The sequence below is a fragment of the Bipolaris sorokiniana genome (genome assembly GCF_000338995.1).
Source record: "Bipolaris sorokiniana ND90Pr unplaced genomic scaffold COCSAscaffold_3, whole genome shotgun sequence".
Taxonomy (NCBI): domain Eukaryota; kingdom Fungi; phylum Ascomycota; class Dothideomycetes; order Pleosporales; family Pleosporaceae; genus Bipolaris; species Bipolaris sorokiniana.
In genome coordinates, this window is record NW_006911897.1 from 1,253,980 (window position 1) to 1,279,150 (window position 25,171).

A 25,171-nucleotide genomic window follows, 5' to 3' on the forward strand; every position below is an offset into this window, starting at 1 on the left:
TTAGTGTATGAAGCCTACAAGACGAGTCCAATCACCGAAGTCTCTGTATTACAATCCCTGGGCATCGGAGGGGATCATCATTGTTCCCAATGTCATCTCCCTGTCCGAAGCGCTGACACCACTCCTCCCAAGGTCGTAGTATGTCCACAACAGCATCAGCAGGCGCTCACAGTAGCGGTTGAGATCCGTGCGGGTCCGGGAACAGCACAAGAATGCAGCTATGCGCAATCAGAGCCGGATGGTGGATATTGCTGCATGCAAGAATAGCTGACCCCGCATCCGACTGGTCAAATGCCTACAAGCCCGTCTTAGTGCGTCGAGGTACAGATTGATTGGGGCATGAAGTACAAAGACGCTGTATCTCCTACAGTACATCCAAGACTCTAGCTTGAGACGTTCCGTGATTCTTGTGGGTCGGTGCTATAAGCACATCGTACTTTGTTCTTCCTTGACTTGCAGCTCACTGGATTTGAGCCTCTCTCACTACTCGTCATGGCGTCCTTCCTTCTCTACCTCTCTGCAACTGTGCTGTTGGCTCAGTCAACAGTTGCATCAAACTGCACCAAGAAGCCTATATATGTCGATATACACAAGCGAGCCGTTCATGACTCTCCAGTCTTCCAGTATGGATCGTTCATCGGGCTCGGAACACCGGCACAGAACAACAGTCTATGGCCATCATTACAGCAGAACCATACCTCCTTTGCATCGAGCGGCTACTGCAAAGATAATGCGACACTAAAAAACTGCGATAGAAGCACAGGCGGCTTCTTCAACTTTCGAGATTCGACAACGTATGTTGCTTCCTCTCCATGGCTACTACATCGATTAACATATGATGTAGATTTGAGGAACAGGAGAACTTTCAGACACTAGACAAGTCCCAGGACGAACTCTCGGGATTCTTTGGTCAAGAGACCCTTCGACTGTACACACACTACTTTGAGACGGACGGCGCAACACAAACACTTGTACCAAACTCAACTGTCGAGGTTGCAGAGTCAGGATCAATAACTCCAGGGAGAGTTGGCGTCGGCGCTTCGTCAACATTACTGCGGGACCTCGTGGTACAGGATATGATTGCTGGATCAACATACTCACTCTATATTGGTCACGGATTTGATCGCGCTGGAGGTGTAGTCAATGGCAGCAATGTTTTTGGAGGATACGACTCTGGGCGCTTCACAGGCGAGCCACACAAGTACACAATGAACGTGGCCAACCCCAACCCAATGAGTGTCCGTGTCAAGGATGTCATCATCACTGGAGCGGCTGACAACTCAAACACGTCGCTTTTTGACAATACAGTGTTCACCGACATGAAGTCGCGCCCCGAGAACTTTGAGGCCCAGATTACAACGGAGCAGTTTCCATTCTCTCTACCTTACCAGATCACACAAAACTTCATCAAGCACCTCCGAGCCGAAAAAGACAACAGATGGGACGACAACTCACTGAGGCTAAAAGATAGCTTCAGCGGTACCCTTACGATTGTCCTCGACGACGGCTTCACCGTCACCCTACCCCCAGAAGTCCTCATGAACGCATCAAACATAACCCCAATCCAAGACCGCGACGAAGACGCAAAAACCCCCTTCTACCTCGGCACCGCCTTCCTCGGCCAAGTCTACCTCATGGCCGACTACGAATCTAACCACTTCTACCTCGCCGAAGCCATCCAAAAGAACAACATGGTCATGCCCGTAACCTTTTGCCCCAAATCCGTCCCCGTCGCCTACCAGCGCCCCAAGCAATCCGAATGGCAGCGCCAAGGTCTCATCGGCGCAGTCATCGGCGGCGTAATCGGCGGTCTCGGTATCCTCGCTGCGAGCTACTGTCTCTGGGTCACTTGGATGCGCAAGAAGGACGAGCGCAAGCTGAAAAGGGAGTTGCAGCGGAACTCGCAGCGGAAACTTGAGCAGATGGAAATTGAGGAGGCGGCACCCAAGTTCGACCCCCCACCCAAGAGCGTGAATGCGGCAAAGGCGATGTTCTGGCGGAAGAATAAGCCGGGGACTACGTTTTGATTTCGAAACAGTCCGATAACTTGTAGTAGTTTTTTTTCCGTAACTTTCGTTGTTATACCCCGGGGTCACCGATTACATCTGATACCAACTTTTATTTCTCTTCTTCTTCTCACTACATAGCCTACATAGCACTTAAACCTTTTCCACCTCCCTTTCAATCCAACCCATTTACCTTTTTTTCTTTTCCCCCCCTCCAATCTCAACATCTCCTTCCTTCCTTCCCAATCCGGCATTCCCAATGGATTCCTGCCACCTCCACTCGCCCTACCACGCACAGACCCCCTTCTATCGCAATCGCACGACGTTCCCGAACAGAACCATATTCACCCCCCGCATTAGGCAATTTCGCAAGGAAACCGTGGATTATGGCACTTGAATCATATTTCTTTTTTTTTTCTTTCCCCAGTCGGTTTGCGCGCGCTGACCGTTTTGGGTATACGCGCGCACCCCCTTATAGGTTAGATAGAGGTGCAAGAGGGTACTTGCCTGATGGGGCAATGTGTTGATTACGGTGCTTATTTTTTTGCTTTTTTGTGAGGGAGATGGGTGTGGGCGAGGGGCGATTGCTGTTTTAGGTAGATTTGGGGGCTGTGGATTGCAGGGTGTTTTACTAAGGAGGGAGAGGATGGAGGATTTGAGGGTGTGAAGGTGAGGTACGCGATGTTGATTGGGACTAGGGTAGGTAATGGTAATGGATATATGCAAAGAGGGTATTCGGCATTGCGGTTGTTAATGTTTGCGCAGAGAAACGGATTTATCGATGTACTTGGTACAGAACTTGCGGTAACACAACGCCATGGTGGTCCAGAACCGCTGCAGGTACGTTGAGGATATACACATTTCAAGCCTTACGATATTCTTATAAATGCATCTCAAATTTAAGTCTTGCTATCGTCCTTCCTCCTACGTCGGGGATTCTTTTTCTCTCCAATCCGCAACTACATTACTTGTACGAAATCCCACACCAACAATGACACGCTATCGGTCCAGCTGCAAACGCAACAAAATATTTCGAACCAGGACACTAGCCTCATTTCAGTTTCTCTAATAAACAGACAAATCATACAATTCGCATCTTACCTGAACTGGACACAAGAGTGCACACGCTTTTTGATCGTTAGTGTGGCAGGATGAATGCTGCAGCATGGGGTTAGTGAGAGTTTTGCTGTTGCGATTTTATAGATATACCCATTGTGCTAGACGCTTCTTGCAGCGGGTGCGGTGGATTCTTATTTCGGCTGAGGCTGGGTCTAGGAGGAGAAGTGTGAGGAGCGCTGTTATGAGGGGTGTGTAGTGCATTGTAGATGAATGTGGTCAGACAGAGAGTGTCGAGTCGGTGTTGAGTTACGAAAAGGGATTGATGGAGTTAGAGGCAGAGGCCAATTGAATATATGTACAATGCTAAATGGAGTAGGCTGATGACTGGGTGCTGTCTACCCAGAAGTGTGGTAGAGGTAAAAGTAGGGTCACACACACCATGGGTAAGAAGTGGAACTACGTCAATCAATACGTCTTCACTACTCCTACCTACTCAGAAGTATGATCTGATCCAATCAGCACTTTCTTTACCTGCATAGGTTGCAACACATTGATGTAAATATATGTGCCACATGAACCCTCCCAGTGTGGCGTGTTGCAAGTAGGAGTAAGAATGATGGTGAGTCCCAGTTTGAGGGCGAATGATCAAGAGCCTCTTATGATTTTGGAGGAGGGGGTATATACACACTTAGGCCAGTGTCCACGGCCGACCCAGGTGCAGACCAATAGAGCCTCGGAGATTCTATATGTCGACTTCGAGTATCGTGACAGTCAGACCTTTTCAGGCGGGCCCAAGGAGCCGTGTTCATGAGAGCGATTGCTTGGGTTTACAACGCTTTATATTGGATAAGTGTGCGACAATAAAATCATTCCTTTTTTTGTTGGTAAGATGGCGTAGCAATTTTGGTAGTTGTATGACTTTTCATGTTCCCCAATTTTGACGCTATATTGCGAGTATTCGAACAAATACTATGGGTGGTGATTGGTTAGTATTGGATCCTGGAGACATTTTTGAAAACAGAATGTTCATTGCACTATAACAACTCTCCTACATCATATAGCCAGGAAGGAGGTATTGCTACCAAGACGATAAAATAAGAGATAGGCAAAACAAGTCACAGTGAAACTGAAACCATGACCGCATCGCGTCATGTAGTTGTTTACAATATGGTACAGATTTTTGGATTATAATCTTGTCAAGGTCATGAATCGGGCGAAAAGCTAAAGCCGAGCGGTGCAAGAATCTTATCTTGTACGACCTTGTTGGCTGCTTCGCCGCCTTTCTCAAGTGCCACCGCCCCAACAATGGCATATAATGAAGTCATAAGAACGGATTCAATACCGGAACCTTGCAGGTTGTCCGCCTGTTATGTATTAGCCATTGGATCTGCTCGATCAAACATAAGTTACATACCCTCCTGGGCTTCCACCGAGTAACTTTATCCAAACCATATTTCTCTGCTATTGGTGCTAGCCGTGACTTGTTCAATACTAAACTCTCTGCCTCATCGGTCAAGCCTTGCAGTCCATTCAAGGCGGGGTGGAGGTATGGTTTGCGGCCAAATTCGTCGTTCATGGGCACGCCATTCGAGTCTCTTGGCCATTGATCTTCTTGTGGCGAGTTTATGAGCGCTTGTGATGTTTGTAGTTCGACAATCCTCCGTCCTGGTGTTGGTATTAGTCTCCTGCCTGACCAGCTGTTTCCCATGCACACATACCCAGATATGCCAGCCGGTCGTTGAAACCCCTCTTTCCGTGGTCGAAGCTCTTATGTGTCACTGCTAGCCACTTGACCTCCTCTCCCAGCACCTTGTCGCCGCCAGGGCCCAACATGCGCACATAGGCATCGTCTAATCGCTTGGGATCCTCATTGACCTTGAAAACCCCACCTTTTGCCTGAGGCCGTAACCTGAAGGGAGCCACCATTCTTTGGGGTGTCTGTTTCCATCGTGGCCGTTGTGCAATCTCAGTATCGTTTTCGGGCGCGGCCTTGGCGGGTGTGGTGGTTGAAAATGCGCATGCGGAGGTCCGCACAATGGAGGCTTGTGATGGACGCGCTGAACGTAGTGACGACGATGCGGTCGAGACGAGTGACTGGAGAGGCCGTTTGGAAGCCATTGGGGGTATTTGTATAGGTGGGTAAGGCGGAGGGGTCCGATTGGGGCGGCCAGTCCAGGCGCTGGTGCTGGCGGAGATGAAGTTCGCATCATCGAAAAGTTGCGGCACTCACGGCGCCTTGCCGCAATCGTACTAGTTCCAGTCGCGCATCCGCTCCCCCATCTTCTGCCTCCGATACGCGACCTTCTCACCTGGTCATGCTTCTGTTGGGCCAGTATGGCGAGTCCTGGTGCCTCCGGCTCGTTGAAAGAGCTGCTGGCTGAGCAATTGCCAAAGGACGCTCCCATCACCTTCTATCACTACTCAACTCCACCCTCCAAGTCCTCCGCCCTCTTCTCTGCGCCTCCCCATGGCAAGTCCGAAAAGACGTATTGCGAATCGCATACCTTGGCCGCCTCCATTATCCCCAAGGACACCGTAGCTTCAGAGTTGCCTGAGGAAGTTCTTGTGCTTGCCATTGAAGTTCTGATCTACACTACGAGAAACCTCACCACCATCTTCGTGTCCAAAGCCGACTCCACGGGTTACCTCTCTGAGCTACAATTACCGCGGTCGCAATCCTCGTCACCCTTGAAAGTTATATGTCGCACCTTTGTGTCTTGGCTTGCAAGAGAAAGGCAACGGGAAGGCAAGAAACTGGTCATATCTCTGTTCGCGAGAGCACAGGACCAATATCTGTTTCCTGCCAGCATTGAGAATAAGAAAAAGCATGTGCTGGACGACAGGGGCTTGGTCAAATGGTGGTGCAAAGTCCTAGATCCGATCATTTGGGAATACAAGGCTGAAGGGGACCGGAAACCCTTCCCTCAACGCCTAGTCGAGGGCGAGCCTACCGAGACAACCACTCCGTCATCACAGGCAGAGTCTACGGCGAGAGGCTACCTAGTAATCCCAGGCTTTGAAACGTATGACACTTTGCGATATACCCCACCAAGCCCTGCGCCAAACACACCTCGGCGGTGGGCTGCTGCCCATCCCCTCCTCCAAATAGCTCCTCATCCTGCTGCTCCGCCGCGCTGCCTCGTCCCCCATTTCCCAGACGACCCAAAAGCTAGATTTCTTGACGAATTGGACGAAGAACTTCCAGACCGGGGTACAGATGCCATGGTGGCTGATGGAGGGACACCCTCGAGAAGCAACGGACAATGGAAGAGTGTCAAGACGCTTGACCAATTCTGGGAGTTCATGGCATTCAGACAAGAGTGTTCCTCAGGTCGGATAGTGGGCTTTATATGGGTTGTGATCACGCCGCCGAAGCCTTCAATACCCGAAGAAGACGAGGATGTGCTTTCGCAACAGTCCTTGTCTCAACCGCTCTTACAGAACAAACCTCAGAAAAGTACTCGCACCCCTAAACGTCCAAAGACGAGCCAGCGGAAGAAAGAGGCCAAACTGAAGTATGGACCTATACCCCTCGTTCTACCCAAGATCAAGTCAAGGTCGTCACACCTGTCGACTTCTTCGAACACGTCCAAATCTGGTAAAATGCCTCCTGAAACCAGTCCCTATTGGAAATGGCCTGCTTCATCACGTGGAACCATATGTTTTTCGCTGAAAAATTACGACCGTGCACATGAAGTGCTACTGCAACAGACATTTGCGAATCGTGCAGCAGCAGCACGAAGTACAAAGAAATGGAAGGAGGAAATTGCCGTGTTGGGTGGTGTAGAAGACTGGGGCTTTGTAGTCACAGGAAGAAAAGAGTTTACATCTACAGACACATCTTCAGGTGCAGCGAGCGGTGTGGCGCCAACTATAGTCATGGGTGTGCGGAAGAAGAGAAAGCCCAATGGGTCAGCAGAGACAACGAATATGGCGCAACAGGCGGTGGAGCCAGTGCAGGAATTAGGGGCTGGCACAGTCCGCAAGAAAGCAAAGACTGACTCAGTCCCACCGACCGATGCAATTACTGCCAACAGGGTGAACACCTTGACGGCCGGATTGGTACGCAAGAAGCCCAAGACGTAGGTTCGACCATACATGGAACTAGATATGATACTGGGTGTCGATTGGCTTCTTGGGTACTTCTGAAATTGGCCTGTATAAGTTGTGGCCCGTGAATTTGCATAGCGCTGGCGTTTCCTTGGTTACCTATTCAGAGTTTGAATAATGAGTATACGTGTTACTTTCTGCTTATTTGACGACGGCAAAGAGGTCTGGGATCCTGCATTTGGACAATGGGTGGTTGTAGCGCGCTGATCTCAGCAAGCAATTTCACCGGCGGCGACGTCGAACAGGTAAAGGTCTCCTTCGCCTCCCACAACAATACAAAGGCGCCGTCTCTCCCTCCCTTTCCTTGCCCTGTACCTGCGTTGTCACTAATTGTATCTTTTTCGAGGTACCTGCGTGGTATGGTCTTGGCAAGCTGTCACTCCTTTACGTCAAACTCCGCAACCTCCGCGCTCCGAGATTCGTCAACATCCCACCCTTACATATACGGTCCCTGTAACAATCTTCGCGCATGCTTCGCGCATCCGACCCTGCGATCCGAGACGATGTCTCTCAGTTGCGCTTTATTGTCGCGACTGGCTGTCTAATTTGGTGGGTGGTAGTATGGAACGTCTGCGCTATTGGCTTCATCCAACTGTTCCGATACTACTGGAAAAAACCACAGCCAGCAACATGCGTAACCACGTTGGATAAGGAAAAGGTGCCTCATGTTACAGTCATAAGACCAGTCAAGGGTCTCGATCCACGTCTTTACGAATGCCTCGCAGCCACCCTCCGCCAAACGTACCCCAGAAACAAAATAAACACCGTCTTCTGCATTCCCGAACGATCCGATCCCGCCTTTCCGATTCTAGAGCGCCTATGCAAAGACTTTGCAGATGTTGATGTACATATATTGGTTGAGGAGGAGGACCCAATGCTGCTCAAGAACAACGATGCACTGGGACCCAATCCGAAGATTAGGAACATGAGCCGCGCTTATAGGGAGGCCAAGGGTAATATTGTGTGGATACTGGATTGCAACGTCTGGGTTGGAAAAGGCGTATGTGGCCGCTTCGTGGATCTACTGTGTGGCTTTGGGGAGGGCAGTAATGGGAAGAGCAAGACAAAGTACAAATTCGTGCACCAGACACCGCTCACGGTAGACCTCGACTCGCAGGATCTCTCGCTCAAGGACAGAAAGGAACTACTTGGAGGAAAACCAGCCGCCGCAGCAACATCAACAAGCATTGCAGCAACTACTTCTTCTGATCTACGCATCCATTCCAGTAGCACCATAAGTAAGCTCCTCCAGCGTGGTGGAGGTCGCCTGGACGAAGCCTTCATGTCATCTGCACATGCGAAATTCTACCAAGCCATCAACACAGTCGCCGTAGCCCCTTGCATCATGGGCAAAAGCACCATGTTCCGCCGTTCACAACTCAACTACGTTACTTCATCCAACCCCGACCGCGCCGCTGGCATAGATTTCTTCTCCGACAACATCTGCGAAGACCACCTCATTGGCGACGCCCTCTGGAAACAACCTCAAGCCTTTGAACAGCCCGGCTACAAACCCGAACCAGGAACGCAAAAAGAATCATGGGGCAAACACGCAATGCTCTTCGGCGACTTCTGCTTCCAACCCATCAGCCACACCTCCGTCGCTGCCTACCTCCACCGCCGCATCCGCTGGCTCCGCGTCCGCAAATTCACAGTCACACTAGCCACCTTTGTCGAGCCAGGCACCGAAAGCATTCTCTGCGGCCTCTACGGCGCTTACGCTCTTACCACCCTACCCTTTTTCGCAAACCTTGGTATCCCACCAACATGGCTGTCTTTCTTCCTCGTCTGGCTCGCGCATCTCGCAGCGTGGTGTCTAGTGGATTACATCCAGTACCTCCTCCTGCATTCTGCCAAGACTGTAGAAATCGATGCAGATACCCCGGATTTCGTGCTTCCACAGCGTTCAGCGTCGGCGTATCATCGGTCTACGGATGAGGCGGCGAAGCCTTTGCTTAGCAAGGATAAAGCAGCGTTTGCTGAGCCTAGCTTACTCGATGGTGCGAGACGAAGTTTCAAGGACTTCTTTTTCGCGTGGCTGGGTCGTGAGGCTTTTGCGCTTCCAGTGTGGGTTACGGCGTTTTGGGGCGGTGTCACGGTCGAGTGGCGGGGAAGGAAGTTTTGGGTTGGGCTGGATACCAAGGTTCATGAGATTTTGCCTGAGGACAAGACCGTGGGGAAGAAGCGGGGTGATAAGAAGTAACGGTGGTAGAATTTTGTATATTGCGTAGTAATGAACATTCAAAGCGTGATTTGATAATTATCAGTCTGTTCTCCATGTAATGTATCTGACTGCATTGTCTTTTCTCTTCACCACCAAACGTAGGCAAGAACATGTGAACATTGAGAGAACTTTTCTCAAAAGAGGGCCCATCGTATTCGTAAGAAAACTACCCCATTCACACCTATAAAAACCCATCAGAATATATTTTCCCCTTTTCAAAAACGCCCGTCCTAAACTATAAAATCGCTCCAAGTAAAAAAGAAACGCTCATGAACAAGGACTGGGACTTTGACCCCATGATCCCAGTTCTATCTGGTAAGTAACCACCCAAAAAAGAAAAAAATAACAACAGCATGTACGTATATAACTTGCGCTCGCTAGAAAACAACATCAACAACGACAACAACCAACGTCTCTTCTAGTTCGTCTTTTCTCTATACAAGCCCGTAGGACCCGCAGTAAAAGCACCGCTAATAATCCGCTTGAGCTGCTCGGGTCGCGTCTCCGTGACCATCCGCTCACCACTCGCACTCGCGGTACTCCGGCGACTCAGCATGGTGCCCGTGCGGGTAATACGATCAGTGCTATAGCTGAGTCCCATATCCATGGCATTACTACCGCGACGGGCCCTTCGTGTCGCCTCTTCGTTTTCCTTTTGGTACCGAGTTTCCGAAGGAAGAAGGATAGCACGGTCAAGGGCATAAGGTAGACCGCGGTGGCGGCCGCGGATTTGCATGGCGATGATGATGAGTTTAGACAAGGGCTTGAATTGAGCGGAGAAAGAGGCGTTTGTGCCTGGGTAGCCCTGGCTGAGGCCTACGGTGCCGTAAGCGGAGACGATTTCGAAGAGGACGGAGAAGAGGCTGAAGGCGTATTCGTTTGTGTTTTCGAGGCGGGCGCCTTCGATGATGGCGATGAGGAAGAAGCCGAGGAAGACGAACCAGAGATCGAAGGAGAGTTGGCGGCGGAGATGGTGCGAGAGGTAGCTGGATTGTGCGTCGTCGAGTTCGTTGTCGGTCCAGACGCCGAGGGATTTTTCTTCGTAGACGTTGGATTGGCGGATGGACATGGCGATGGGGAAGATGGAGATGTACATCATGACAAGGTAGCTGACTTGGACGGCGGGGTGCAGGTCGGCGATGTTGACCACGGCGAAACCAGCGGTACGGGTCGAGGCGGCCTGGAAGAGACCGGCGAGGAAGCGGTGGCCGCCGGAGAGGGATGTGACGGTTGGATCATCGAGATCGAGGACGATGAAGAAGATGAGATCGACACCGTTGAGGATAATCAGGATCCAGAATAGCCACCAGTTCGCCTGGCTTGGGAACAGCAGCGTGAAGCATCGACGTGGGTGGTCAAGCAAGAAACGAAGTTCCTCCCATATACCACTGCCCTTGGGCACCAACTTGGAGTAGATCCAGATTGTGAATCGAAGCATACAAGGGAATCCCGTGTTTCCGATGATGATGAGGAAAGTACCGATGAGCAGAGGCCATACCGTCAATTGGAAAGAAACCATCGAGTCCGGAGTGAGAGTAAATCCTAGATCGTTGAACAGCGATGCAGAGGTGAAGAAGCCCCACCAAGTCGGGTGAATACCAACTTTCTTTACAACAGCGCTGTACTGGGGACTATGCGAGATCCATGGCGCTAGAGAGATGACGCCAACAATGTGCCAACCAATGTAGAAGACGGTAAGGATAACGGCCAGCAATTTCAAAGCCCGATACTCAATACCGCCCAGCTCCTCTCTTTGCTCCTCGGTCAAATCAACAAAGTTGGAATTGCGTCCTAGGGTGGGTGTCCAGCTGAGATAGGGCATCGGATCTTCTTCTTCATCCTTATTCCTAGAAAGGAAGCTTGCCAAGGTTCTTGAGCGCGATCTGTTGCGGAGATGCATCGATGCCGAAGGTCCATTGGGGTCGACGTCGTTTGTTCTTGTTCGGTCGTAGACGGAATGCCCGTTAGGTCGTTGTCTATCAGGGACGTCGATGGTAATGTGATTCTTCAATTGCCGGTCGTCTTCGTTAGAAGGAAAAGGTAGCGAGTTGGAGCGCTTGTTTTTCGGGGCCGAGTGTGCACGAGAATCCTGCGACATCCTACTCGTGACTCGATCGAGTTCTCCCTCGCCCTCGACTGCTTCTGGAATAAGACCCTGATCGAAGTCGCGCGGGCCTGGAATGCGCAACTTGTTGCGTGTCGTCGGATTGCGCTGAGCCTCCACAAAAGCAATACTCCTTTCCTTGTTCATCTCGGGAAGCCGGCTGCCAGGAGACTCTTCTACCGAACTTCTGATTGGTTTCTGATTTGCAGGTGTGTTGAGGTTATCCGCCCATACAATGCCCGCTGGCGCATTTTGCGGCGGAGTCTGTGGCCGAAACGGTGGCATGTCATCTTCACTCGAACTCGACCGCCGTCTGGGACGAATACCGTTCCCGGTCCAATCCAGTCCGTCACTAAACGCGTTTTCATTCTCGATTGTGCCGCCATGCGCATGTCCATTGGAACCCCTCATGACGCGGATTTCACGCGAGCCAACTGCCTGCTCTTCTAGTCCCGGATCCGCGCCATTAGTTTTCTTCGCCTCGCTCTTGCGCCTCGACAATGTTCGCGTTCGACCGCTCCTGCTACCCCTTTCTAGCACAATGTTCTGAAACCGCTTTTCGAACCAGTATAGGCGGACGACGACGACGGAGCTATGAATGAAGATGGGCGTGCATAGACATGTCATGAGATATAGCGTGATCTGCGGTTGGTCAGAAAAATGTTGATCTCCTGGTATTCGGGTCGTGCGCGCGTACTTGCTGATATAGATCAAGGTTATTGACATCGATTCTACACAATCTGTCAGTTTATGATCACCATGCGTCCAAGACTTTTTTTACATACGTGTTTAGACCACTTTGTGTTGCTCCGCCGCTGGCAAAGAAGAGCGCATCGATATATGGGATGCGCCCATTGCCATACATGATGACGGAGCCGATGAGCGTCCATGAGATGATGTATCCATCTACCCATTCGTAAGTATATACGTCAACCTTTTTCCTTTAATCGCGTACATACAGTGAAGTGTGATGAAATTGGCATGCGGCGTGAGTGCCTTGAGCGACGACGGCGTGCGCTGCTTCAGCCATGCAAAGAAGGACAACCAGGGGCCGAACATGATTGCCCTGCGAGCGCCCTATAGGCGAAAGAAAACGCGTGACTATAGAAAAGCCCTCGGATGTCGATGGTCCCGTCGTAGGGGCAAATAGGAAAAGCAAAAAGAATCAAAAAAGAGTTCCAGTCTAGTCAAAAAGGCGACGGAAACAACCGGTTATGATGGAGGGACAATGCGCGGACAGCAATGAAAGCTGAGTTGGTCAAGCGTTCGTTAATCAGCGGCGGCGGCGGTGGCAGAAGAAGAGTATCACGTCAACGGACCGACCCGATAGCGCATCGCAACAAAAGACTGTTTAAGAGCATTGTGGGTAACTGACATGGTTCCCTGATATAAAAAAAGGGGGGTGGAGAGGCAAGAGCGCGAAGAAATTCCAAACCACGGTTGGGTGGAAACCGGGGTTGGTTCCAGATGAACATTGCGAATGGAATTCCCGGCTTATCGCGGTGTGAGGCGCGATGATGCCAAGGGGCGTCTGAGGGGCGTCGTGCACGCCCAGGCCTTTGGGTTTTAGTACGCATTCGTGTGCGCGCGGCCCCGGGAAGTTTTATTATGCCCACTTACCCCTGTATTGGGACTTGCAGTACCGTTGCGTTACGCCACACTTTTACATACTACACGACGTACGTAGGCTGTAGTACTGTTACTGTGAGTTACACAACGACGATGAATCTTGCTTCTCGTCTATCTTGCTTCCCTTACCATGTGTAAACAAATTCCCACTCCACCCAAAAACATAAACCACGCATGCTAAGCCCCCCCCCCTCCACACCCTCTTCAACCCCTCGTATCATGCACCTCGTCACTTCCGAGCAATCCAAACTAGATGTGTTGTCACATCTCACCATATCTCCCATCCGCCGTGGCCCATCTGCCGTGGCCCAAATCCCTCTATCCTCGCCTATCCCGCATATTCCGTATTTCTCGCTATTTCACTCTTACCTCTGACATCACGCCCCCCATCCAATCCCATTCGCCAAACGAACTTTCCAGCCAACCCTGCCAACCCTGCCAACCCATGCCCAGCCCTAAACCCTTGAAACAAAACCACCTCACCTTACCGCAAAGCCCTCTCGTCTTCCCCAAGCAAAGAAGTCTGTGACACCCGGTGCATCGGCCGAAAACGCTGATAAGCGGGGGAGTTGGCCACTTGCTGGCCCCTATCCCGCTTCCCTATACGTGCTGCGCCACAAGTGTGCGCCACACCGCCCATTCAATTTTATTTCGAGTACTACTGCGTATAACCATAACCAAGGGATCCAATAGGCCGGTCTATCTCTTCCTTCATACATGCTTTACATATGTAGTTACATAGCTTCACCGCCCTCACAACGCACAAATGCAGAAGTATACGCCTCAACACTAACCGGTGGTACATCCACTCGGATCCCGGTATCAGTATCCCGGGGGTTCGGAAGCGGCAAGTGCCCTGTTCCGAGAGAAGAAGGGAACAAAAAGGGCCATAGGTATGGGTTGGGCGACATGATAGAGATGTATAAGTACATAGGAGGCATGTGTACACGCAACCTTGGATAGCCTCTGTGAGTACGTCCAGTGTGCAAGTCGGACCGTAGCACACCAGACAGCCTAATTATATTCTGATAACTGGAATTATGCCAAGAAACCTTCCCACGTGACTTACGCAAACTGATCCAAAGGCAAAAAAATCAAATCGCAATACTATGCAAAAGAAAACATACGACAGCAGGGATTCGCTAGTGGTCACCTTGTTATAGGCTAAAACAGTGTATTACTATAATATGTGCCATGGTAGGGAAGGCGCCAAAGCAGCACCTGGGAGTGGGAAAGGGAAGCGAGGTGAGAGAAAGAAGTCAAGTACATAGGCCTGGTTAGATATCCAGAACAGCTCACGTATGTTACCGATAGGATGAGTAACACGATGCTATCGATATCCTCAACTTAGAATCTTTTCGAGCACAGTGCTGGGTATATAGAAAAGGGTGGGCGCAGAGCTAGCATCTCGCAATCACATATAAGAGTGATGACTAAATTCGTACGACGTTTGCTATCAAAACACTACTACATGCAACATACTTGCACACAACTTCTCTTCACCTCCTACCTTGAAATAAATGCATCCATTTCGCGTCTTTTAAATCAAAAAACCACGGACATGAGAAGAATGGACACGTTCAATGCAATTTCCCTTTATTTCGTACACATTCGTCATTGTACTTGGTAAATTAAAAAAACAACAATAGACGTCTAGTCAGTTCCATTTACCGCCGTAGGCAGAGTAGGTGTGGTTGCGCCAGAGTTGGGTTTGCTCTTGGTCTTCAGGGTAAGCGGGAAAGTAAAGTCGTCGGCCTCTTCCTCTTCACTGTATGTTTGTTAGCAACTATCCGCAAACAGTCAATCTAGTTATTCGGCACTTACGGAAGCTTCCACGCAATGTAGTCCTCAGTGCTCAGTCCCTCACGGCCTTCTTGCAGCGAGGCAAAGTCACCAGGCGTCATCATACCCGAGCGCTCACGCGGCGATCCAGGCTCGGATAGGGGCCGAGAAATCTTAACGTCTTGCGAGTTGAAGAAGTCGGGCTCCTCATCGTCCTCATACGCCGCAGGGTATGCTCGTCGGAGTGCCAGTTGTCGAGCCTTGACATACTCCAAACCCATGCGTTTCCAGTCGAGTAGGTCACTGAGACGCTCTGTCCGATTCCTCTGGTTGATACGCTGGCGCTTGCTCTTCTTTGTGAATTCAAACATGTAGTCGACGAGCTGGTTGACTGAGTCGTCTACGCCCTTCATTCTTCGATCTACAATGTAGATACCATAGTCTTGAGCATTTTCAATCAGCTCCTCCATGTAGCAACCAAAACCAGACAGATTTGTTGTGATACTTGGAACACCCATGACAGTGCACTCGGCTGGAGTGTAGCCCCATGGCTCGTAGTAAGACGAGAACACACCAAGATGGGTTCCACGGACAAAGTCGTCGTAGTCCATAGGCAACACTGGGTTGGCCGAGTTCAAAAACTCTGGGTGGAAAACAACCTTGACGCGGTCCGAGGGGTGGTTGAAGAGCTGGCAGCGACGCAGTTGGTTCAGCACAGGGTCTTCGGCATCGTTGACCATGTTGTGGGTGACAATAGGTGGCAGGTTATGGCGCTTCATGGCGAACAACCTTCGGCGGAGCAGAATCTTATCAGCAGGTGTGATCAAGTCCTTGTCTTCAGGGAGCTCAGAGCCCTCTGTCCAAGTCAGGGAGCGCTCAAATAGCTTCTTGGCCACATTCTCGGCAATGTTGTTCACACTGTCGTGGAGCGCCTTGATGACTGCCTGTCCCTTGAGCGAGTCGACCGAAAGAGATGTAGTCTGTGCGGGCAGAATGATAAAAGCAACTACCGTCATATTGGAGTTCTCGCTCTTCATCTTGTGGTTCAGTCGTGCCAGTGATTCGATAAACATGTCTACGCCCTTATTCCGGTACTCGTAGCGACCAGCTGTGAAGAAGTAGAGGGTATTCTCGGGATCAAAGTCATTGTGACCGTAGAAATGTCCACGCACAAAGTCGTTAATCTTGACCTTTGCCTGCTGGTGCAAGTTCTGGAACTCGTGCGTCGCAGAAAACTTCTTGACATTGAGACCGTTGGGCAATACACCGTCAGGCTTGCGCTTCAAGAGATGCTCGCTTTCATAGGCAGTGATGTGGGACACGGTTGTGAAGACGTCGGCAGCGTGCGTGGCAGCCCGCTCAATGCAGTAACGATGGTAGATACCCCGCTTTCCTGCTTCGGCATCCACATCAAAGTATTGCAGATTGTTGTAAAAGTCGACTGAGCCAGCGCAAAGGTAGCGACCGAGAAGTGTGGCGTGGGTTGTGAAAATGGTAGTCACGTCGATGCGGCGCTTCTTGCAAAGGGGCACTGCAACACCTGCCAGCCACTCGTGGAACTGAACAATGACGGCTCGCTGCTTCTCATGGTAGACATACTGAGGAAACAGTTAGCAAATGTACCAAGACTGATTTCATGTTTGCTTCTTACCTCGCCCAAAAACCAAGCAATGAGGTAGCCAAAGACAATGGCCTCGTTGGTCTCGGAATCGCCAGGAGGCGAAGGAATGCCTGTAGAAGACCAGAGGTCGCCCTTCCACTCATCGAGCCACCTGTAGCCAGTGCCAGTGTCAAAGAGGAGCACGCGCGGGGCACCGTCAATCAGCCATCTTCCGTATAGCGTCTTGACGCCCCGCTCGTCCATAGACTTGATCGTGGCCACCAGAGCAGGGTCTTTGGGAACAATGGGTTCTACTTCGACAGCGGCCTGTGTATTTGTGAGCAGGGAGTGTCGCAGTGAGCAAGCATGGTGCTTACCGAAGCCCTATTCCAAGGGCCGAGCAGAGTATACGCAGCGCCATACTCTGCTGTGGTGACTTGGGCCTTTGACTTGAGGACCGAGTAGATGCCGCCGACTGGAGCTGGTTAGGGTTTTGCGTCATGGGACCAGGATGGAGGGGAGCTACCTCTGTTTGCGACTTCGGTCGCAACCTCGAACAGGACGTGGTTCTGCACGTCTCGCGCTCCCGAGGCCATTGTGAATGTGTGGTGGGGTCAGATGGGAGGAGGGAGAGACACAATGGCAGATTCAGAATGCTGTTCAAGAGGAAAGAATGAGAAGGAGAGGCGGAACAGGGCTGATGGAGCTGGAGCTCGGTACTTGGTTAGACTGCTGCAGGATGCGGCGCTAGACGAGCGGTTGGGTTACTGAGCCGGGGGGGGTGGGGAGAGAATAGGCGATACGGGTCTGCAACACGATGTGGTGGTGCAGCCGCAGAGAGCAATTGATGAAAGTGTGTGAGCAGAATGGACAGGAAAAAGTCGAGGTAATAGCGGTTGGCGTGGTCCCAGCAGATATGCCCTGCAGCGCCGACAAGGGCTCGAGTTGGTGGGCCGCTTATTGCTTTGGGAGCTTGAGCGTTGGGAGACCCCGACGTGGGGAGGGTTTAGGGTGGTTGGGATGCTCAGGTCTCAGGTCAGAGCTCCCCAGCCGACACACTCGCTTGGTGCGGGTGACGTCGTTGCTGGCCCTGCAGTCACCATGACGCTGCCCATATCATTTGCTGGCCGCGAGCAAACTAGAGTAGCAGTTTAGCGCACATGGTACTGGCAAAACATGCACAATACCCAATTCTCTGAACATGTGAGTAGAGTACATGTGCACCCATGTACACACATCATAGACATGTACATACTGTGTACACACCCACCCACTCCCTACTAGCATGTTCCCTCCCCGCGGCTGGCGCCCAGCAGGGCAAGGCTGGAGCGTGGCCGGCGAGTGTGCGCGAGTCAACAACTCAACAGTTTGTCGAGGAAATGAGATGAAGAGCGGACCATCGACCGATCGTTCCCGTCTCGATGCGTGCCGCTCAATTCTGACGACTCTTCTGTCTCTTCATCTTCTTTTGTTCGCAATTGCTATATAGCGCATGTTGCTGTACACGTTTGCGAAGCTAATATGCCGAGGCGGTACTGCGTCCGCCTGCTGCACCGTCTCGTCATTAGGCCGACGATTGCGGGGTTCCCGCTCGACGGGGGGTGAAGTTTCCAGCACGCCACCCTCTCCGCAGCCAGTCGAGTGGGCCCGTCCTTGGGCGGAGGCGGAGACATCGGAGACTTGGTCGGACACACACACACACATACTGTATAGTAAGCACACAACACCATGCAACTATGCAACCATGCAAACTGAATCTCATGTACCCTCACCTCACAGTCTCACCCGCCAGTATCTCCAGCTAGTCGCATCTAGACCCATATCACTCCAAACATATATTATCAATTCAATACACTCACCATATCTAGCCTCATCTACTCGGCCATACCAAGCATCCCCTCCTACACCCCCACTATGCCTCAACATCGGCGCCACCTGAAAAACAAGCCTTTGGGCTGACGACGTTGGGAAACAAACCGCAAGGAAGAGAAAGAAAAAGAATTTATGCAGGGATATCAGGCTAAAATCGCGCTCACAAAGGAAAGAGGAAAGAAAAAAAAAAGGCCGCCACGTGCCGTTTGGGAAGTGGTTCCGCCTGCAAACCACCCATCTTTGCCCCCCCTCCCCAAAAACACCTTACTTGCCACTTCGATCAATCACCGGTGCAGCAACAGACATCCCACCCAGCAAGCTGCCCTGCACAAACTCGTTGTTCAGGTTCAGATTGACCATTGGGCCTCGAGCTTTGCTGCCATCCATGACTCCTCGACCGATAACATCCGGGCCTTGTGAATAACCCGCTCGAGACAGCAGGCCCCCGCCCGTGAATGCTTTGCTGGCATCCTCAGGCGCTGCCCCATGGTTGTTGTGCGTGTATGCAGCCAGGGGCTCGCCACGACCCTTGAGCGACCGTGTGCGCTCGTGGCCACCGGCGCCATATGTTCCATGTGCGCGTGATGTTCCCGGCCGGCCCGCTCGCCAATCTGTCAATGAAGGGACCTTGATTGCTTCTTCTATCGACGTTGCGCTCTCCACAAGTGGCCCTGCCCCCGCTCCCGGGTTGTACCCTTTGCCCTTGTTGAGATGCTGTGGTGGTGGACGGTACTGCGGCGTAAGATCAATCAACGGCTCTGGCATACCAGGCACCCGCTTCGAAGCACTTCTTTGCAGGTCGCTGGATGTCCGTCGATGGTGGTTACTGCGCGTGGAAGTGCTACGTTTGACATTACTGTCGGCCTGACCCAACCGACCCACGTTCAGCAGTGATGGACCCTCTGTAAATGCCGTCGCCTGCTGCTGCTCACGAGCCTGTGCTGCAGCCTGGCGCTCGGTATAGCCCCGGCCTAGAAGCCCACTAGAAGTAAATGCTTCTTCCTCCTTGCCATCGAAGCTGCGTCGTCCAGACGTCTGTCGAGACGTGGGCTGCGACGGGTTGGGCTTGCCGATTGCACTTTTGATCAACGTTGTCGGAGGTGGTTGCTTTACCCGCAACGACTTCTTCCTCGTATGCATTGCTCTGCTATCAAGTTTCGACAAGGGCTTGTCATCTGGAAACTCGCCCGGCTTATGCACTTCAATTTCATCTAGCTTCTTGTTGAAACTGTCCATGTCCAACAACGACGAGAAAGCACCTAGCTGGTAATGTGATCCTACAGACTCACCCCGTGCATGCGCTGATGACTGCGCTGCCTCTTGGTTGCCAGACACGTTGCGCATGGCCGGCGACTTCTTCTTCAACCCCTCGCCCTTTTGGTACTTGAGATACCAGCTCCGCCACGACTGCAAAGCATGGTAGAACATGTTTGCCGTGTTGCGGTCATTGGTGCAGAAGAAATGCACATACTGCGACTCGTCGGCAAAAATGTTCGACTTTTGCATACTCTTGACCGCGTAGCATATCTTCTTGGGTGGCTTGACCCTTGCCAGCTTCTGCTGCGTTATCGTGTAGATGTCGTAGTCTGTAAGCGTGCAAATGTTCTCCAGATCCTTTTCCTTGGTCTTTTCGTTCTTCGCCATGACTAGCTGGCCGTCGGGACGCAGGGTAAGCAGGCGCTTGCTCCATTTGCCGGGTCTCGAAGAGTATTGGATAAAGCACGACATGCCTTCGGGTCTTGCCTCGGGCACTTTGTATGCGAGCAAATCATCCTGGTTGATTCCGTCCACGTCCGAGTCGATAATGGTTAGCTCATTTTGGCTGTCGTGATCCCACGAGTTCATAACATCTCGTACATATTCGTAATTGCGAAGTGGGCGCGTGATGCTGACTTTTGTGAAATATTCAGAAATAACTGCTGTGCGAACGTCAATTGGGTCTGTGAGGACAGTCGACGCAGACTTAATCAGATCCAGAGGTGTTGTGGTCGGTGTGACTGGTAGTTGAATACGCTTCTTGTTGCACACAACCGTAACGCGCTGCCCCAGTTGTTAGTCACTTTATCCCGCCCAAGAGGCAACCAACATACCCTGTCACCAGCATTCACGGCTGAAGTTGGTGCATCAATGCCCAGGACCGCGCCTCCTCCACCGGGTTTGATGGTCTCTTCCTCGTGGCTGAGGCTGAGGCTGAGTTGTGGTGCAGCCGACAATTGCGCCGGAGCATCCAGGCCTAGAGCCTCGTCCTTTCTCCTTTTGAACATGCCAAACCCAACTTCTTGCTGTCGCGGAGGCGAAATGGCATTAGGTGAGGCCGGTGGCTTTTGAGAACGCTCTTCGAGCTTGGCCAATACCGCTTGACGTTGATGTTCGTCCTTGTTTTGCGAAGTCTTTCGTGGCCCGGCTTTCTGTAGTCGTCTCCCACGCTCCTGCTCTGCCTTTTGTTCGATTCTTTGCCGACGCAGCGCTTCCGCCTCTTCAAACTCTCGCTGCTGCTGTTGTTGCTGCTTCTGTAACCGCGCCGCTTCCTCTGCTTCCTGACGTAACTTGTCGGCCCTATCCAACTCGGCCTGTTGTGCCTGCCTCCTTGCCCGTGCCTCTGCATCATGTCTTTCCTTCATCTGCCGCTGGCGCTGCTTCTCCTTTTCGAGAACTTCCCTCGCACTATCATCGCCACTGAGGGACTGATCTCTTGGAGCACCGTAGACAAGGGGCGACGCTTGAGTACGAGGTTTAGCCGTCCGAGGGCGGCGCTGGGCAGTGTTGGCCGCATTCGACGTCTGCTGTGGGGAACTGTCGGCATCGTTCGACGAAGCATACGGCGGCGACTGCGGGTAAAAGGGCGGTGGAGGGTCAAATGTGGTGTTGGAGCGGGGAGGGGGTTGCGGACTGGTCGCGTGCGAAGTTGGTGGTCGGCGGTGGTAGCGGCTCTTGCTCCTGCTGAGTGGCGCATCGTTCTGAGGCTGAGAGTCTGGTACCGCAGGCATAGTAGGCATTGTCGACATGGCCTGCGAAGGCTGGTCATGCTGCGAAAACTGGCCCGGTGGTGCGGGATGCTGTTCCTGAGCGCGCCTTACGCTCCTATAGCGAGACATCTTTTGCGTCGACGCTGCGGCTGCTGTTGCAGCAGCAGACGAGGACATTGCTTCAGTGGCCATGGCGGTGTAGGGGAGAATGCTGTGCGACTGGAATCCTCGTGCCGGCGCGAAGAGCGGTAGAGAACATAGAAAGCACAACCACGGCCATAGAGCACGCCTAGCGAGTGAGGGGAAAGAGAAGGCGTGAACAGGGCGAAGAAGCAAGTACAAGTGGCAGCAGGCGGAATACGGCTAAGGCGGCGTTTAACTCTTTGACATTAAAGTACCTGAATCCAATCACCAGGTCAAAGCAGGTAGCCGAAACATTCTCTCCACCCCCCGTTCTATCTTGGTAGTCCTCCTGAGAGGGCGAGAACGGCCAGTGGCTGGACTGAAACCTGGTAGGCCGGCCGTACGCAGGCGCGTGCGCTAGACGACTCGTCCACATGACCAACGCGGGGCGGTCAGTGCAGGCGGTGTCAGCCACACGCCCGCCTGAAACGCGACGCATGGCCGCCATGCCTTAGCCACAGCACGCTATTCGAGTACGCACGTAGTCATGGCGTGTGCATGAATGCCCCCCCCAAGCAGATCGCGGCATGCAATGAGATCCTGCAGATCGCAATGCTGTGCATGCATCCACATAGGGCACACCACACTACTACGCCTGTCCCTTGGCTACGTGGCCTGACAGTGACAATGGCATGAACCCTATGCGTACATGTGTAATGTGTGTAATATGAACCCGCCTATGTAAGTACTAGTATGTCACCATAACAGCCTATATTGCCTAAATGAGAAAACACTTTTGTAATATCTCAGTGGAGAATGACCAACTGCAATATTACCACGCACACAAACCTTGGCCCTGTCCACCGAGCAACCCCCCCCCTCCCCCCTTCCCAAAACAAACCGGCACTCGATATTAAAAGCACAAGTCGTCGGTGGTATTTTAAGTAGCCACGAGAGACCAGTCTCGCGCAACCAAGCGCTCTGTTTTTCTTTCTTGCTTTGCTTTGTTTCTTTATGTACACACACATGGCCAACAAAGGAAACTCCATCCTTCACCAGGGGTATTTTCGTCCAACCCTCATTGGTCCTGCCCGGTGTCGCCATAATTCGTACTGGTGTTGCACCCATGTTCCACCAACCTTAAAACGACCAAAATAGAACAAAAGTAAAAACACACAACAAGAAAAAGTTCCTTGGTATCTTACAAAGGTGATGTTTGAAGGGAAAAAAAGAACGTGGACAGCTATCCAGAAGAGAGAATCGAAGTGAGCGAGAGAGAGAAAGGTAAATAAGAAGACGGGCAGGCGAGATGCAGTACATAGATGCAGAGTGCGATGCTGGCATGTCCAAACGAACAGAAACTAGCGCCACAAATCAGCCCTCGAGGCTCGCTTCTCGCGGCCAACGTGGGTCATCCAGCTTGCGCGCGGGCTGGGTTCTCGGCCACCGAGCGAGTTGGAGTAGCCGTGTCCAAAGCCTCCACTAGGTGCCGTATGGCCTGCGCTTCTTGGCCGCCCATCGTTGTCAGCAGGTATGGCCAGGAATCCACCGAACCCATTTGGCACTACAATGCTCTTACGGGCATCTCCACCCCACTGGGGGCCAAGACCCTTGTGTGCCGAATAACTGCTCAACGGCCGGCCCACAGACATGGACGCTCGTCGTGCCTGGCCTTCGGGAGGCATGATGGATGTAAAGATCCAATCAAGTTCATCAAGACCCTTGGAGTAGACCTCCAGGGGCTGGTTGAACATGGGCGGCGGTGCCTCACTGAACGGACGTACTGGTGGTGCAAGAGTAAGGATTTCTGGGAAATCGGGGTCACGAACCCACAGCTGTCGCAAAGCCGGGAGCGAGTTGGACATTAGCGACTTGGCTAGATACTGGTAATACGACGCAGCGGGCGGGTAGACCTGGTTGGCGGCGCTTGACACAACCTCAAAGTTGAGCTTGTGCAGTGTGTACGAGTTCATGGGCGGAATAGGGTCCAGGGGAAGGGATGCCGAGACCGTGGCCGTGTACTCCAATGTCCGAAGGTTGACCGCGGCCTGCAAAACAATGTGAAGAGATGCCACGGGGAAGCCAGCGCAGTCTTTGAGTACGAGCGTTCGAAGTCTGGCACTGCACATGGGGTTATGGAGGAACTGGGCCAAGCCGTGTGCAGTCACTGTGTGGCACTTTTCTAGCCTCAGGATTTCCAAGGCAGGGAAGTTTGGAATTCCAGGGGCATCGTGGAAAGTGGAATCGTTCAGCCATGGAGCGCCGATTATGGTAAGCTCCTTGAGTCGGGGAAGCATGCCGAAGACCTGTCGTAAGATGCTGGGCTCAATGTGTATCTTGTTGAGCTCAATGGTGATGAGCTCTTGCCAGTAGCCCTGGAGGAGCGACTCGAGTGCCTGTTCACCACCCTCGGTGTACTTCATTCTCCTGATGTGGGGGCATCGTCCCTGCAGCTCCTGTCGGAGCAACTGGCAAGACTGGTCGCCACTATAGAAGCCGTCTGGGAGGTCAATGTACTCGAGGTTGGGGCAGCCGGACACTGTTCGCGCAAGGTCGGCTTTGCAGGCCTCGCGCGTCATATAGGGGAGCTTGATGAAGCGCACACGCTGGCCGAGGTATTGGTTGCCGCGGACACTCTGGCCGAGCTGCTGGAGTCGCTCGGTGGGGGCATCAATCTCATCTCCGTTACGCGACTTGCGCCTGCGCTGGTCGGCGTAGATTTCCTCAAGCTCGCAGTAGTGGACGGCATCAATGCGGATGCTGTTGTAGCTAGGGAGGCAGGTCAGCCGCAATGTACATGCAGACAGAGTAGAATGGCAAAACTTACAGTAGACCGGCGGCTACACCATACCATTGTCGTTTTGTCAAGGCGCAGTGGGCCAGGTCTCGCATGTCGCAGCTCATGCAGCCATCGTTGCCACTGTCCTCGCTGCCGTCGAGGGTCTCGTCAGTGGAATGGGGGCAGACTTCCTCAAAGATGCGACGCAAGATGTTGTCGGGCAGACGGACAAACTGATCGGGCCCATGGTATTCGGGGATAGCGGGGGCGTAGAGGTCGTTGCGAGGACGGGATTCGTTCTTCTTTGGGGTTTTGTGACGCCTGAATCGCTTGAAGAAGCCCATGATGCCGCGAGAGGAACTGTAGAAAAGGTCAGGAGGACAGCGGCATGGAGGAGTGCAGCGGCTGAAGGCAGATTTGGGGGGGTGGACGTGTTTCTTTGTCCGTTGTTTCAAAAAGTGGGTAGGTGAATACTAACTCGCGTCCGTTTGGTGCAGCTTGCGGGGAAGACAGAAAGCCGCGTTGCCGAGAGGCCATGGTTAGTAAAGCTGGCGGTCCCGATTTACTACACGGGCCTTCCTCGTGTGGGTAGTGGTAGATGCTTAGGCGCCAATGCAAAGTCCCCGATGCCACAGGCGGAGTGCATAAATTGCAGAGGATCTCTTGATGGGCAGAAGGGGGGCGCGCGCGGCGTTTAAGGGGTTCACAGCAGATGTACCACGGGCTCTGGGAGACGTCGCGCACACTACGTCGAGCGGGCGCTGCTGACAGGGCTAGTACTTGTCGGCCGTGTCAGCAAAGCTTGAAGGACGCTGATCGTCTTGAGCGCGCGCCTCCAAACTCAACTGCCAGCCTGCCAGCCTGCCAGCCTGCCGACGTGCGAAATTGGCTGCCACCTGCGCCGAAACTGCAGCGAG

General features: G+C 52.4%; 8 protein-coding genes across 8 annotated transcripts; 3 read left to right on the plus strand and 5 right to left on the minus strand.

Annotated features, from left to right (window-relative positions):
• The first annotated feature begins 354 nt into the window (after positions 1 to 354).
• COCSADRAFT_197166 (uncharacterized protein) lies at positions 355 to 2,423 on the plus strand. Its single transcript, XM_007698832.1, has 2 exons — positions 355 to 794; positions 845 to 2,423. Exons 1-2 carry the CDS (start codon positions 493 to 495, stop codon positions 2,025 to 2,027), a joined length of 1,485 nt encoding a protein of 494 aa, XP_007697022.1. The 5' UTR covers positions 355 to 492; the 3' UTR covers positions 2,028 to 2,423.
• A 1,666-nt stretch (positions 2,424 to 4,089) lies between these two features.
• On the minus strand, positions 4,090 to 5,250 carry COCSADRAFT_111010 (uncharacterized protein). The gene is made up of 3 exons (XM_007698833.1): positions 4,784 to 5,250; positions 4,480 to 4,730; positions 4,090 to 4,429 (listed from the first exon to the last, which is right to left on the minus strand). The coding sequence occupies exons 1-3, from the start codon at positions 5,181 to 5,183 to the stop codon at positions 4,268 to 4,270; spliced, it is 813 nt and encodes a 270-aa protein (XP_007697023.1). The 5' UTR covers positions 5,184 to 5,250; the 3' UTR covers positions 4,090 to 4,267.
• A 131-nt stretch (positions 5,251 to 5,381) lies between these two features.
• COCSADRAFT_136227 (uncharacterized protein) lies at positions 5,382 to 7,151 on the plus strand (the record flags this gene model as incomplete). Its single annotated transcript, XM_007698834.1, has 2 exons — positions 5,382 to 5,999; positions 6,048 to 7,151. Exons 1-2 carry the CDS (start codon positions 5,400 to 5,402, stop codon positions 7,149 to 7,151), a joined length of 1,704 nt encoding a protein of 567 aa, XP_007697024.1. The 5' UTR covers positions 5,382 to 5,399.
• A 246-nt stretch (positions 7,152 to 7,397) lies between these two features.
• Positions 7,398 to 9,597, plus strand: COCSADRAFT_288558 (glycosyltransferase family 21 protein). Its single transcript, XM_007698835.1, has one exon. The coding sequence runs from the start codon at positions 7,645 to 7,647 to the stop codon at positions 9,376 to 9,378; it is 1,734 nt and encodes a 577-aa protein (XP_007697025.1). The 5' UTR covers positions 7,398 to 7,644; the 3' UTR covers positions 9,379 to 9,597.
• Positions 9,598 to 12,687, minus strand: COCSADRAFT_288562 (uncharacterized protein). The gene is made up of 4 exons (XM_007698836.1): positions 12,463 to 12,687; positions 12,289 to 12,409; positions 12,201 to 12,234; positions 9,598 to 12,145 (listed from the first exon to the last, which is right to left on the minus strand). The coding sequence occupies exons 1-4, from the start codon at positions 12,560 to 12,562 to the stop codon at positions 9,818 to 9,820; spliced, it is 2,583 nt and encodes an 860-aa protein (XP_007697026.1). The 5' UTR covers positions 12,563 to 12,687; the 3' UTR covers positions 9,598 to 9,817.
• A 1,835-nt stretch (positions 12,688 to 14,522) lies between these two features.
• On the minus strand, positions 14,523 to 17,506 carry COCSADRAFT_111021 (glycosyltransferase family 3 protein). The gene is made up of 5 exons (XM_007698837.1): positions 17,041 to 17,506; positions 16,892 to 16,989; positions 16,566 to 16,841; positions 14,957 to 16,512; positions 14,523 to 14,900 (listed from the first exon to the last, which is right to left on the minus strand). Exons 1-5 carry the CDS (start codon positions 17,108 to 17,110, stop codon positions 14,786 to 14,788), a joined length of 2,115 nt encoding a protein of 704 aa, XP_007697027.1. The 5' UTR covers positions 17,111 to 17,506; the 3' UTR covers positions 14,523 to 14,785.
• A 1,144-nt stretch (positions 17,507 to 18,650) lies between these two features.
• COCSADRAFT_81735 (uncharacterized protein) lies at positions 18,651 to 21,481 on the minus strand (the record flags this gene model as incomplete). The annotated part of the gene is made up of 2 exons (XM_007698838.1): positions 18,651 to 20,426; positions 20,477 to 21,481. The coding sequence occupies 2 exons, from the start codon at positions 21,479 to 21,481 to the stop codon at positions 18,651 to 18,653; spliced, it is 2,781 nt and encodes a 926-aa protein (XP_007697028.1).
• An 875-nt stretch (positions 21,482 to 22,356) lies between these two features.
• COCSADRAFT_34177 (uncharacterized protein) lies at positions 22,357 to 24,734 on the minus strand. Its single transcript, XM_007698368.1, has 2 exons — positions 24,303 to 24,734; positions 22,357 to 24,244 (listed from the first exon to the last, which is right to left on the minus strand). The coding sequence occupies exons 1-2, from the start codon at positions 24,596 to 24,598 to the stop codon at positions 22,837 to 22,839; spliced, it is 1,704 nt and encodes a 567-aa protein (XP_007696558.1). The 5' UTR covers positions 24,599 to 24,734; the 3' UTR covers positions 22,357 to 22,836.
• Positions 24,735 to 25,171: the final 437 nt, after the last annotated feature.